The following is a 15,051-nucleotide window of genomic DNA, read 5'->3' as shown; positions in this document are numbered from 1 at the left end:
GACACGGGTGGGTTCCCTTACAGCCTCTCTGCAGCTAAAAGCAAGCTGGAACTGACCCCCGATTCAGTCCTTAAATGAGATAAGGAATGTGAACGATCCAGGACATGCCAGGCCTTCCCTCAAGGACTCGCCTATCTCCTGCTAATGAGACCAACTCCAAGACCACCTGTGGGGCTGGAACCTGCGTCCCAACTCAGCTGCATCCCCTCCTTAAACAACCAAATCCAGTCTCCCTCCTTGACCCACAGAAACCCTCCCCACTCAACACCATGGAACATCTTATTGAATGAAAGAAACCAGGCTCCGAGAAGGCCTTACTGTCTGATTCCATTTATATGAAGTTGAAACAGGCAAAACAAACCGATTGTGTTAAAAGTCAGGACGACGCCGGTCACTCTCAGGGGTGGGTGGGTAGGGTGAAAGGAGCTGGGCAGCCATGCCCAAGGTGCTCGCGCCCCGCAGGCCTGAGACCTCAGTTTCCCCTCCAGGTGTTTGCGGGGTTTTGTTGGCGGGCAGGCAGCGGCACGGGCCTGGGCTTGGCACCTCGCAGGCGCCTGGCAAGTGCGCCCCGACCGGGCCGAAGAAAACCAGTGCGGCCTTTAACCACGGACAGCCTGGGAAGAGGTCAAGGCCACCCCCTTCAAACGTTCGCCCCACTGCGGTGTTACCCGTTTTTCCACCCGGGGCGTGGCGGGGGGCGTGGCTATGGCGCAGCGGTGGGGGCGAGGGAAGTGCTGATGGGCGTGGTTAGGGCGGCCCGGGAGGGGCGGGGCCTCGCTCAGAGCGAGGCTCGAGACCGCAGGCCTTTCCGGCGCGTGACGCCAACTACAGCTCCCACAATCCCCCGCGGTCGCGCGAAGGCCTCTGTCGTCGCGAGAAGAAGCCGCTGGGGGCGTCTGCGCGGATAAACGGAAGTGTCGGTGACGGTCTGCGATATCACCGCCAAGCTGGGAACCGGGGAGATGGCCGAGACTGACCCCAAGACCGTGCAGGATCTCACCTCGGTGGTAAGGGGCGTCCGTGCGGGCCCGAGGCCGAGGCATCCGGGGCGGCGCCGGCAAGGCCCGCGGACCCAGGCGTCCTCTCTACGGCCGCGCGGGTCCCGGCCTCTGGAGGCCGTGTTTGCAGAGGCTTCGCCCGCGGAGGCCGCTGGCCACCGTGACCCGCCCGGGGCCTCTGGGTGGGGGCCCCTGCGCCTGCTGAGGTCCCCAGATCCGACGCCCCCTCACCTGTCCCTGAACCGCACCCTCGCGTGACCCCCTGGTCCCCGCCACTTCAGCCCCGCACCCCTCAGCTCTCCACGCAACCCGCCCTTCACTGCCCCCCTCACACCCCAAAGCCTCCAAGCCGTCAAAGCTGCCGAAAGACCCAACAGATTTTGAATGGCTGCGGGGCCCAAACGGGGAGGGGCTTCACCGCCCCACGGTGTAATTTGACCGGGAAAACGGAACCCCGGGAGGGGAAATCCTCGCTGAGGGCCTCGGAGCTGCCAGAGGCTAAATGGGGCTGGGACCCCGCATCCCAGCCTCCCTCTGGGACCAGGGTTCCCATCCTCTCCCGTGACGGGGGCTCCGGGTAAGCGTGGGGTGGTTCGTTTTGTTGTTTCACAGGTGCAGACACTCCTGCAACAGATGCAAGATAAATTTCAGACCATGTCCGACCAGATCATTGGAAGAAATATCCTTTATATTTGGAGTCGGCGTCCTGTGGGTGTTTGGGTCCTATTTTCTCAGGATATAACTGTCAGCCCAACTTCATTTTTACTGAGCTCAGAGGTACTCTTCTTGAGAAGTTCGGTGTGAGAGCTGGGAATGCAACTGAGCTAGACCCCGGCCTCAAGGAACTGACAGGCCACCTTAATAGTGTCTAATATGATTGGATGGTGACTGAGCTAAAACGTTTTATGTGTATCTTTCCCCTGATCTTCACCGTAACCTGGAAAAGTAAAACAATTTGCCCAGATCCCATAACTGGGAAAGGGCAGGGCTGGCATTTGTTCCTTCCCCCAATTCCCTGTACTCTTAACCACCACATTAGTCTTAACGACGGAGATACAGTCTGAGAAATGTGTCCTTGGGTGGTGTCGTCCTGCAAACATACTAGCGTGTACTTACAGAAACCTCGTGGTGCGGCCGACTACACACCTAGGCCGAATGGTGTGCCACCCTCATGTATTTGGCCCGTTGTTGACGGAAATGTTGTTATGCAATTGGAAAACCTGTTTCATTAAGACAGTTGTGTTTAAGGCCATAGTCTGCAGGGCCCTGGAGGAAAAGGTTAGAAATGGGAGATGTTGGTGTGCTTTGTCTTTAACTTCACCACTTGATGACATGAGTAGTCGCATTGATGACCTGGAGAAAAACATTGCAGACCTCATGACACAGGCTGGCGTGGAAGAACTGGAAGGGGAAAACAAGATACCTGCTACACAAAAGAGTTGAAGGTGAGGGAAGGGGCAGTATAAGGATGGTGTATGTCACTGTCATTTTGATGTAGTCTTTTTCCCAGGTTTTATTTATTAGACCTGTGTCCTCAGTGACTAAGACCATTGATTAACGGTAAATAACCACTGGTATATATCATTACAGTCCAAAACAAAGAAATGTGTTTTGTTGAAAATTTTATTACTGGAAGATTTTTAATGTTTTTGCTTTGTTCTGTTTTATTAAAAAAAATATATAACTCAAGTATCTACATTGCCACCTTCATAATGCCTTAAATTCTAAGGATTCTTTTGGGAATACTTACCTTTTCAATTAGTGCCAGGACAGTAACTGGTTATGACTTAGATGAACTAGATTATGGCCACATTAAGCCTTCACCCTAGAGTTTATTTAAATTTCCACTTCATAATTTTACATATCAGAGGCAAGACTAATAATCAAAAATACCCAGATAGCAAGATAGCCAGCTAGCTGCACAGTTGGCTGCCTTATTCTCACAATGGGTTTCTTCGTTATAATCCTTTTCCTGAGTGTGTTGTGACCTCGTTGCAACCCAAAAAGAATTTTAAACCCCCTTTTCTCACATCCCATTTTTAGCATTTTAATTCCCTATAAAAATAAAGTTCACTGAGAATTTTAGGTAACTAGAGTACCAAACAGAATAATACAGTAAAAGACACCAAATTTCTTTCTTTTTTTTTTTTTTTACTTTCTGGGTGTGTCCTGACTGGACCAAATTATAAGTTACTGTGAAATACAAGTTGCTTTGAAGTACAAGAAAAATAGATTGGGTTGATTCTCTGTGTGAGAAATCACATAATGTTTTTGTGTGGGTTGTCATCTTTAATCCTATCCTATCTAATCCTATCTAATAATAGAGTAACATGTAAATTACCATCACTCCGCTACGCCCACGATTGGGCAGCAGGAGGCTGGGGGGCGGGACTCGGGGTGGCCTATCCGGCCATTAAGAGGCACGGATCCGCTGCCACTGAGGGGGGCTACCCTGCTGTTGAGAGGTGCAGGGGGCGGGACTCCCGCCCCCTGCGCCTCTCAACGGCCAGATCCGAGGCCGCTGAGGGGGCCTGCCTCGGACACCCAGCTGCGCCTCTCAACGGCAGGGTAGCCAGGTGTCCGCGGGAGTCCCGCCCCCTGCGCCTCTCAATAGCAGGGTAGCCCCCCTCAGTGGCCGCGGACCATCAAAAGTGGGGGAGCTGGGTGCCTGTCTGCTACGGCACCAGCGGACAGGCACCCAGCTCCACCGCAAAAAGTGAAAAAGCGAAAGCGTGTAGGGGACTCTACACGTGCATGATTCAATCATGCACTGGGCCTCTAGTATAAAGATAATTTGGAAAACGTCCTGCAAGCCTTAGAAGCTTCTCATATCTCAAAAGTCCCATCAAATGAATGAGAACCTCCTCCTGAGGATTTAAGACTGAGTTACAGAGATGATACAAAGAAAGAAGTGGGGGGAGGAAATGGATTCAGAAGTTTATTTAATAAAGATTTCCAACTAAATGTATTGCTGTTAGAATATCATGCACAAAAAATAAGTTTAGCTCATTAGAGGATTCTGAAAGAATTTTTAGTTGATAATTCTAAGTATCATTTTTATTTGTCCTTATTTAATGAATAACATGCTGATGGTTTTTCCTTTCTCAATAGGTTGCTAATTTACACTGGAATCTGGAACATTGTTTTTATAAGCCAAGAGAAGACCAGATGGCTTTATGCAACTAATTGCTATGTGTAGACAGGTTTTATGTTGTAAAGCGTGCATTCTTCTTATCGCATACTACATATTTAGTTGATAGAGTGGTCCCCCAACCCCCATTTCTTGAACATGATAACTTCACACCTCAGATCTTGGTCAGTTGTGCTATTAAATATTAAACACTAAAACTTTGGCGGTTCTTCCATAAAATTGTCAAATTTTTTAGTGTATTTTTGTGAAGTCATTTTTTTCTATCATTCCTTTTGTAGTAGTTGCTGTTTGATAAAAGTTGCTGTGTAATTTTTTTCTATTAGACATATAGTAGGTTATTCCTTTATAGTTTGACTTTGTAAAGTAAGACATTTATAGAGTTTGGGGTTCTTTGATTTTCAAAAGTGTGACTGCTTAACTAACACCAAATAATGTGTTGGTAATACTTTTCCAATAGTTGAGAACATTTAAAAATTGTTTATTCAGAAATATCTGGCACTACTCTGTTGCCAAAACTCAGACTTGAACCATGATTTTGTCTAAATCTTTGAGGTCAGATGCTGAAGTAATGAATAGTAACCACTGCCACTTTAGTGTGAGAATTTTTAAATATGGAAAATGATAGAATTGCCTAATGTAATGAGGCATTCATTAGTTAGAGTTCTGCATGAGATTTGAATACTTGAGTAGGACCTTACATTGTTCATCTACAATAGTTACCATACAAAATGTGGCAGGATTTTAAAACTCAGTTGCTCCATCTTTTCTTTGAATTACTGATTGGAAAAAAAGGAACAGAAAAGGAAAAGAGACTATGCCAGTTGCTTCACTAAAAAATAATAAAAGACTTGTGGTAGGCTCAAGTTTTTAAACAAATACTGTTTCTTTAAACTACTTCTTACCTAAACTGCAGAGTAATGGTTTTATTATTCATGTTAGAAGACAGGGATAACTCTTGCAACTCAAAAATGTAGTGTCGGGAATGCTAAGCCTAAAGGCCAGTATTGACTGGAAGAGATCCATGTGATTGTCACAGCAAAGTGTTTATAGAAAAAAAGTGAAAAAGTTGACTTTTTTGGTGACTGTTAGATTTGCACTTAATGAACACTGATTTTTTTTTTGTTTCCTATATCACCAGATTTGATTGATTGTATTGCAAATATATAATAATATTAAATAACTTTTCCTATTTATAAATTGTATGGAAAACACAAAGGAGTAAATTTCTTCTGTGATAAAATGAACTAACTCTGTTAATTGCCCAGTGCAGAAACTCCTCTGATGTGCTGCAGGGTTAGCCCAGCAAGCCCAGAGCCTGCTGCACTCCAGCCAATCAGATGGAACCTGTGTGCTGGGGGTTTTCAAGCCTAGTAAACAGCAACTGGAAATGATAGGCAGGAAGGCTAGTTAGGACTTAGGTAGTAGTTGGCTTCGTTAAGTAATGGGAAGATTCCTGAGGGAAGCTCCACTGACCACAGTATCTGCCCTGAATAAAGGTGCCTGAAATCCTGCTATTAAAGCCTCCTTTGTGTGTCAAAGTGATTTGTTTGGTTTTTCACATTTTCGGATTAAAATGCACGCTCCATTTTAGATTATGAGCTAAAACCTCTAGAAGGATTGGGTGTGAATAACCAAGGCAGAACGGGAAGGTGGTGCGGGGTATTGTGTCATGAGGAGCCTTTGTGACTGACTGTGAGGTTTGTGCTGACGGGTGTGAAAGGAAAGCTGATGTTTTACATGTTCAGACGGAAACCTTTTCCAGGTATGTTCCCCAGGACACTTGTCCTGGAGAAGTTCCAGATGATAAGGGCTTGTAGTCACTTGGGTTTAGAAAATTTGCCTTGTACTGGATTCACTTTATGGAAAATCACAGTGCAAATTAGCATGTTGAAGGCTCTGAGGTCCCAGAGCAGAGAAATGTGATTTCACTTTCTCACCTGCCAGTTTCCAAGTTATTTGGCCAAGGATCTTTTTTATATACTTACCACCTAATTAACATCTCATTGGCCTAGTGTGGTGTAAACACTGTATACTGGGGAGATAGCAGTTGTAATCCCATAAGCAGCACTGGTTCCATTTATAAACGAACGCCTGCACTGCCATGTGCCCCAGCCATTCTCTAGGCAAAGCTTTAGCCTCGGATGAAACAGGCTTTGTGACCTTGGAGAGGCCTTCCCGTTTGCACAAATGGATGGTTTGCCTCCACTCTTTTAAGACGACCTGTGTGAAGTGAGAACTGCAGATGCCGGCCACGTTCCCATTCCTCTGCCACTGCCTCAGCCACTCGGCCTTTCTGGAGCAACCTGTGTCTGCCAGAGAAACAACCCCTCCCCCCTCCACCCCCCCCCCCCTCCGCTGCCCCGGGGCCACATGCCCCACCTTGTCCCGCAGCCTGTGTAGGATCAGCACTGCCCCTTTCCAGTTCCAAGCGTGATCCTTTTGTGCAGGAAAATGGCTGCTTCTCATTCTCGTTAATTTAAAGGCCGGTGAAGATCCCACTTAGGGTTAATAAATCCAAGTATTGTGGAGGTGCTTGCACCAAGGGAAGCAGCCATATATTTGACAAATGCCCTCATCTCCCAGGCCCAGAGGCCCCACCAGCTTCCTTATTTGACTTCTAGTTAATCCTGCTTTCCTTCAAACCAAAGGATTTTAAATATTTTAATCTTATTTGCTGATCAATTTTGTTTCTCTACTGTTTCATTTCTAGTAAAGTACTATGCTTGACCTTCTCAGGACAAACATACAGTGTTTCAGGTAATTAAAGGTTAATGTGCCTTTGTAAGTCCTTGGAATCCTAAGCGCACTCAGAACATTGTTGCTATGGGGACATAGAGTCCTCCAAACAGCTCAAAATGACCTTCACATCTTGCCTGTAAAGTGAAGGTTTCCTGAATGGATAATCATGCTCCTCTCTTTTTGTATTCTATAGTTTATATGTTTTAATTGGATGACAATGGAGTCATTTGCACCATATGTTGTCAAAGCTAACCCTGAGAATTACCTGGCAACAGTTAACAATTAGTCCAGCACCATGGAAAGCATGTGTTATAAACACTGTGCTGTTCTAAGCTTTTTGTTAGTTGGCCTAATCCTCCCAACAGCCCTGAGTTCGGTTTGGGTCTGATCAGTCCCAGTTTAAACAGAAGGAACCCAGAGTTGGGCTTCGGTTGACCGGGTCACAGAGCTGGAGGCACTGACTGGCTGCAGGGCTTGCCCTTGGCTGTTTGGTCCACCCCTGTCAGAGCGCAGGTTCCCAAATACTTGGGTCAGGGCATCCTGGGAACCACCAGCCCACCCCTCAATGAGGACCGACATTCAGTTGCAAAAGACTTAATTTTGCATTTTCTTTTTTTTTTTTTTTAAATGAATCTTTATTGTTCAGATTACAATTGTTTCTCCTTTTTCCCCACATATCTCCCCACCACCCAGTTCCTACCCCCCCCTCTTCCCTTACCTCCCCCCCCCCCGCTGTCCTTATCCATAGGTGTATGATTTTTGTCCAGTCTCTTCCCATACTCCCCACACAGACACCCCTTTCCCCCTGAGAATTATCAATCCACTCCCATTCTATGCCTGATTCTATTAAGTTCACCAGTTTATTCTGTTCCTCAGATTTTTAATTCACTTGACTTTTAGATTCACTTGTTGATAGATATTTATTTGTTGTTCATAATTTTTATCTTTCTTCTTCTTTTTCCTCTTTTTAAAGAATACCTTTCAGCATTTCATATAATGCTGGTTTGGTGGTGATGAACTCCTTTAGCTTTTTCTTATCTGTGAAGCTCTTTATCTGCCCTTCAATTCTGAATGATAACTTTGCTGGGTAGAGTAGTCTTGGTTGTAGGTTCCTGCTATTCATCACTTTGAATATTTCTTGCCACTCCCGTCTGGCCTGCATGGTTTCTGTTGAGAAATTAGCTGATAATCGTATGGGAGCTCCCTTGTAGGTAACTAACTGTTTTTCTCTTGCTGCTTGTAAGATTCTCTCTTTGTCTTTTGCTCTTGGCATTTTAATTATGATGTGTCTTGGTGTGGTCCTCTTTGGATTCCTTTTGTTTGGGGTTCTATGCGCTTCCTGGACTTGTAAGTCTATTTCTTTCATCAGGTGGGGGAAGTTTTCGTTCATTATTTCTTCAAATAGGTTTTCAGCATCTTGCTCTCTTCTTCTGGTACCCCCATAATTCTGATGTTGGTTCGCTTGAAGTTGTCCCAGAGGCTTCTTACACTATCTTCAACTTTCTGAATTCTCTTCTCTTCATGCTTCTCTGGAGGAGTGTCCTTGGCCTCTTTGTATTCCAAATCTTTGAGTTGATTCTTGCAATCCTCTAGTCTGCTTTTGGGTCTCTGTATAATATTTTTTATCTCAGTCAGTGTATGTTTAATTTCTAGTTGGTCCTCATGGAATTTATCAGCCTTTTCCATGAAATTCTTGAAAAACCTTATAACCGTGGTTTTGAACTCTATGTCCAGTCGCTTGTTGTCCTCCATTTCTTTGGTTTGTGATCTGTTTCCTTGCCTTCTCATATTCTCTGCTTCCCTAAGTTGGTAGGGTAGTTTTGTGTACTAGGTGTCCTATTGGTTCAACAGGTCAGCCTCCCAGTTACTTGAGGTGGACACTCTTGGTGTACCCTTGTGTACTGTGTGTCCCCCAGCAGGAGCTACAGCAAGGGCTAGTTTTCTCCTCCTTTGCTTGAGCGGTTTTGGAGCAGTCTGACTGGAGCTGCAGTTGGTTAAGCTGCTCCAGAACAGGCCATTTATATGCAAAAGCCGCTGTGTGGAGCCGGGGCGGGTTTGTAGAATGTGCGGGGCGGGGCCTCAGGGCTGGGTGGGGTCTCAGGACGTCACTAGGCTGGGGCGTGGCCAACGGCGATGGCTGCCGTCAGCCGTCTCTGCCTTTCCACGTTTCCAAGTCCCTGCGCCCCGCGCTCCAGCGCAGTAAACAATGATTGCTGGGCGCACCACCGCAAAAAAGTCACTCTCACTTTCCGACCCGATGGCCGAGAGTCCAGCTTCTCCCCGTAGGTGCCTGGGTCCCCCGAGTGTCCCCAGAAACTGGATTTCAGAGTGATCGGGAGCTTGTCTCCCTGCGGGTTGAAGAAAAGCCGCGCACCCAGCCGCCCGCCGCCGGCCCGATTCGCGTGCCTCCGTACCTCAGCTTTTCAGCGATTGTGCTTCTTTCTCTTCTTAGTTGTAAATCTTCCACTCAGCCAGCTTTCCCGTGGTTCTGGGTGGTAGACGTTTTTTGTCTTTTAGTTGTATTTTTGAAATTGTTGTGTGAGGCAGCAGATTAGTTGTTTAACTATGCCGCCATCTTGGTTCCTCTCGGCCTCAACCAACCTAATTTTGCATTTTCAAACAGGACCTAACATAATCAGCCAGCACCTTGATGTGGATTTTTATTCAGAATTGAAACTATTCAAAGTAGCGTCTTTTTTTTCCCCCAAAATAAGTTATTTGAGAACAAATCCAGTTCAGTCTCTCGAGTGTTTGCCTCAGCAGAACAACAGTGCCTACAGGTTTCACATTCGTTTACTAACATCCCCATCACTTCTCACAAAAATTATCCCTTGAGACCCCCCTTGGGGGGAAATTGATGCCCCTTTCCCCGTGACCTATTTGCTTACCATCTCATAAGGTCACTTTGTTTTAAAAAAAAGTCTTAAAACGGTACCCACGTAGCCATCACCTGGAACCTCAGTCTCCGGTTCATGAGGTTAAGCACCTGCTTTTCCCTTCAGCCTCTTTAAAATTCCTTTTCAGTGAGTGAAACGGCGGTGGGGGCCAGGAGTCACTGCCCAAAATCGAAAACCAGAGGGAGTGTGATTGAACATTACACTCATCGACCCCACAAATCACTTTGGAAATAGGGAAGGAGTTTGTTTCTACGCGTCAGGTTGACTGTTGGAAAAGAATCAATTCTAATGCTTTGCCCTCACATGCTGAGCCTTTCAGCAAGAGACGTGCCTGGAGGTCCCTCAGACCCCTGCCTAGGATTCGATTTGTATCTAACAGAACATCTGCTTCCGCGGGCCCCTGGCCACCACCGGTGAATGTGATGTTTTGTTGCTCTCTCCTTGAGCAAGGCCAGAGGGCGTTCATGTGCCACGTCCACAAATGACATGCACTTCACCTAGGTGCTTCCCTGCTTCGTGGTCATAATCTCGGTGGTATGTTCATAGTTTTCCACTTTTTGGACACACTTTGACCAATTATTCATATTGGTCTGTGGCAAAATGTCTACCTTGCAAAGAGGAACAATTAGTTCCCAATAATTAACAGCCTAGATTCGGGGTGAAGCCGTTGGAAGCATTTAGCTGTAAATAACAGAGCACAGCCCCGGGCGTACACGGGCTGTACTGCCTCACGAGGCGGGAGCCGGGGGGCCGGCAGCTGCAGGGGCGGTGGGTGTGCCCCATCTCGATGCATCACACAGAAAGAGAACCTTTCTCTCCCCCTTGTCTCGAATGAAGAAAATGTTTCCTCAAACAGGTTCCTACCCACCAGTGCCTCAAACGATCCTTGACAAGGCACGGGCCTCACGTGACAGCTGAGCCCTGAGTCTCACCTTTCCCTTGTCACCACTTGGGGGCTGGGGGTGCTTCTGGCATCTGGTGGGTGAGGCCACGGGTACTGCTAACATCCTTCAATCCAGCCCCCACTACAGAGTTCTCCTGCTCCATGTCAACAGCGCCCAGGTGGAGAAACCCCGTCACCCACTCAGGATTCCACCTGTGCCTGGGGTGAGGGGAGGCCTAATGGCCCCTGGGCCCTCGGAGGGGGGGAAATCAAGAACAAAACCGGGACTCCGTCCAAAAGGAAAGGGTGGGCAACCTGCAGGGGCCGCCACAGGCCCCTTAGATAGACTAGTGGCTTCTGGTGGTGAATTGTAGCAGTGGAGGTGGTTAAATAAGAAACAGCTGATTCTCACCCGTGGCTGTGAGTCGCCTAGGGAGCATTTCAAAACTCAGGACCAGGCAGCACCCAGGCCCACTGGTCAGGATCCCCGCAGGTGGGTCCAAACAGGTGGTTTTAAGCTTGCATGTGCATCAGAACTGGGGACTGCCTTCCAGAAGGACTGCCTGCAGCTGCTCATCGGTGACGGAATTCGCCAAGCAAATGAGATGGGGTTTTGCCAACCTTCTGTCAACCCCGCTGACACTCGCGACTCACAGTCGGAATAGGCGCACCTTATCTGGCATTCAGTTCAATGCACGTGTCGTTTCGCTCTAATGACGGGATGGTGCCGCCACTGTTCAGTAAAAGGATGTCGCATTCCCTGACAGGTGATGTCTTATTACCCAGATTCAACTGCGGGTTTACCTCACGTGTCACTGCTGCCGGCCACGGGCGAGGTGGGAGCTGCCTACACCTGCACCGTCTCCTTAACTCCCCGGAGCCCGGCAGGCTTGGACATCAGAAAGGTTTCCAGCTGGAATTTTCCTCCCTCTACTCAGCCTTCAAACACTCCATTCCTAAACCAGGTACCTCTTCCCTTGCATCGGTCTTTAGAAGTTGCCATCCGGTGAGTATTTCCAGAAAGAAACTAAATATTACATATCTTAAAACTCAAGGCCTGTTCGGAAGAAAGCGCAGTGAGCTTTGATGGGTGGTGGATAATCAGCAGGGAGTCATTTCTGGAAACTTACGGATAATACGGTTGTTTCTTTTAATGCCACATTCTCCTGGGAATATGGGAAGGTCATTTGACCGATTCTGCTCCAAATTCCTACTGAAGCAAAGGCTGAGGCCCGGTTATTTGTGGAACAGCAGCCTGGGACTGGCCCGGCGCACGGATCGCAAAGCCGGAAAGGCAGCAACGCAATGTCCTCAAGAGAAGCCAGTCTGTCCCCTCGATGGGCAGACAGCTCTGAGGCGAGCCAAACTCGGATGTTGCTCAGTGAGAACCTGTGTTCTTCGGGCCCAGAATGAATCGTAAAGATTCTGTGGGAGCCAGCTGTCAAGTGTAAGCTGTCTCGCTAGCAGAATGTAAAAAGAAGGTTGCCTCGGGGCCTGCGGGCCCTCATTACTGAGGCCAGACCTTCCATCAGAACCCTTAGTCTGAGAGGCTGATTCTATGAAACATACATTGTGCGCCAGCATCTTCAAAAGGAAATACCGTGAGGTTCTTTCAGTGGGTCAATCTCATTTTCTCCAGCGCAGACGAGGCTTAGCAGTGACCTGTGACCCAACTTTGTCTTCCCCATAATGAGAAGCAGGCCCTTCGGACCCGCTGGCACAGCAGAGCCGGTATTTCTGGAATCGCCGACTGAGAAAACTCACCCCACGGTGAACTCTGGGCCAGAAATTCCTCGGGTTTACTCAAGTGCATCTGTATTCCAGAACAGTCCTCAACGAGATTGGCTAGTGATGCTTTAGCAAGTTACTGTTTGGCGAGTCAAAACTTAAAGAATCTCTTTTTGTACTAAGTCACATGGTAAAGGGGGGAAGAATTCTTGGAAACTCAGTTGATGTGGTAATTTGTCTGCTTTACGCCATATTTAACACCATTGAGACGTGAAGCGTTTGCTTCCTCGGGAACTAACAACTGTTCTCGTGGGGATGTTTTACCTCCCTCTTCACACGACGTGCGCTTGGTGCTGGGAAGTTCCGAAGGGTTTGCGGTGGCGTCTGGCCAGAATCACTAAAGCTCTAACAATATCCCTTCTTCTGCATTCTACCGACACCTGTTTTCCATATTTGGGTCCGAGAACAGGTATGTGTTCTGGATTTAAACACAATATACATCGAGAGAATATTTTTTCCTCGGAGAAAAAGATCTGTATTGCAGAACAATCATTTGTTCAACCAAACTACCTTATGGCCGTGGTTCTCAAAATGTGGTCCCCAGGCCAGCAGCAGAAATGCAGACCCCCAGGCCTGCCCACCTCCACTGAATCAGAGACCTTGGTGGGGCCCGGAAGCCGGAGTTTAACACACCGTCCAGGTATGAGAAGCAGGGCCTTTGCTGTCAACCTTGGTTGTCCAATAACTTTGGGAGTCAGACTAAACCAAAGAAGCCCCTGGGGCACCGATTAACACGCAGATTCCCGGGTTCTTCCTTTTTATATTCTGACCCAGCATCTGTGGGCAGGGCCTGGGGGAGCCATGTTTTCTGTCAATGCCACAGGTTATGGCTGTTATATATTACTAGAGGCCTGTTGCACGAAGATTCGTGCAATAATACTTCCTTCCCCTGGCTGCCGGCACCGGTTTCCTCCAGCACCTGGGACCCAGGCCGTTGCTCCAGCCACACAGTCTTCAGTCTTTGATCCTCACCTGCATATGCAAATTAATCCGCCATCTTTGTTGGGTTAATTTGCATACTCACTCCTGGTTGTCTGGTGGGCGTCACGTAGGTATGGTCAATTTGCATCCTTCTCTTTTATTAGTGTAGATTTTCTACTCAGGAAACACTGCATAGAGATGTGGAAGAAGATGTTCTCCTGCTGAGTCACTCGGCCTGGGCCAGTCCTAAGGTGATATAACAGGAATTGATTCTTTATTTACCCAGAACATCTGAGCACTGGGGTAGAGCGGGACCTTTCAGACCCTGTCAAATGAGGAGTCTGCCCTCCAGCCCAAGGAGTCGAGAGCATGAAGAGCCTCACTCCACAAAGATTTGAATCAGTTTAAATCAATTTGCTTCTTATTAAAATGTACTCCAGTAAAAAATAATTTCAACTCTTTTTTTACACTTAATTTCACTTCTTTCCAGAGCAGAGGAAGGATGGGGCTCATTTTGACCCTGATTAATTTCAACTCTTAAGCCACAGAAGGACATCCAATCATGTAAAGCTTCCTGCATGTTTCAGTTGATTAAAAAGGTTTTAAAGAGCATGTTAAATATTTTACCAAGAAGATAAGTTATTCAATAAGAAGTTATTTATTAAATACTAGTAACTTATTAGTTCGTTTATATTTATTTCCATGAAAGTGCATTCCTTTCATCTGGGCACTTTTATTCTATTTCCACAGCAGATTAACCTCTGAGTTTTTAATTCTGTAATAAGTAAATGTATGGAAATATAACTTGACTTGTGAAAGTTACAAGATTTTACTAATTTTACAAGAAAAAAAAACTCTGCAAAATCACATTTCAAAAGAACATTTGGAGGATTTGAAGCATAGTTTTATGTACTTAAAAAGAAACCATGTTTGCTGTTTTCAAAAAAGAACAAGTTCCTCATTTATCTTTTGAATCGTCCATCCTAAAGAAATACCTAAAGCCTGACCTTTTTGCCCTTCTTATTGGTAGAAAGAAAAGCATTTAAAGCTCAAGTCCAAAATGAAGGCACTGAGTTCAAGTATTTATGGATGGCCAGATATTTTATTTTGATAAAAAAAAAATCTGAATACTTTCCATTGCAAGCAATGACTAAGAATGGCTTAAACGGTAAGGAGATGTAATGACCTCATAAATGCGAAGCCTGGAGGTAGGCGGTCTGGGGATGCTTAATTTACCAGTTCCACTCCGCCCCAACTCCAGGCTGGCTGCTCTGCTTCTCTCGCCTTTCCCCTCATCCTGAGGGGTATCTCCAAGCACCACGTCTGGGGAACAACCCAGCACCCCTCCCAAACCCTTCCTCCCTGTCCACCTGTCATGGGTTGAGTTGTGTCCTCCCAAAAGATATGTTGAACCCTAACCCCCAGCGCCTATGAATGTGACCTCTTCCGGAAGCAGAGTCTCTACAGACGGAACCAAGTTCGAATGAGGTCGTGCTGGGCCCCAATCCAATGACTGGGGTCCTTTTAAGAAGAGAAGAGACACCAAGACCCACAGACACCTGGAGAGCAAGCACCACGTGAAACAGGCAAGACTGCAGGGATGGGTCCGCAAGCCGAGGAGCAGCAGGAACTGAGGCCGCACCAGGAGCCGGGAGAGGGGCATGGGACAGATTC

At 47.0% G+C, this 15,051-nt stretch overlaps 1 protein-coding gene across 1 annotated transcript; it reads left to right on the top strand.

The window, feature by feature from the left end:
• Positions 1 to 844: 844 nt before the first annotated feature.
• Positions 845 to 4,357, top strand: HSBP1 (heat shock factor binding protein 1). Its single transcript, XM_008139710.3, has 4 exons — positions 845 to 1,007; positions 1,611 to 1,677; positions 2,323 to 2,443; positions 4,110 to 4,357. The coding sequence occupies exons 1-3, from the start codon at positions 963 to 965 to the stop codon at positions 2,439 to 2,441; spliced, it is 231 nt and encodes a 76-aa protein (XP_008137932.1). The 5' UTR covers positions 845 to 962; the 3' UTR covers positions 2,442 to 2,443; positions 4,110 to 4,357.
• The last annotated feature ends 10,694 nt before the right edge of the window (positions 4,358 to 15,051 follow it).

Source organism: Eptesicus fuscus, chromosome 21 (assembly GCF_027574615.1).
Source record: "Eptesicus fuscus isolate TK198812 chromosome 21, DD_ASM_mEF_20220401, whole genome shotgun sequence".
Lineage (NCBI taxonomy): Eukaryota > Metazoa > Chordata > Mammalia > Chiroptera > Vespertilionidae > Eptesicus > Eptesicus fuscus.
The sequence above is the reverse complement of the archived record's forward strand: the minus strand, read 5'-3'. Positions and strand labels throughout refer to the sequence as shown.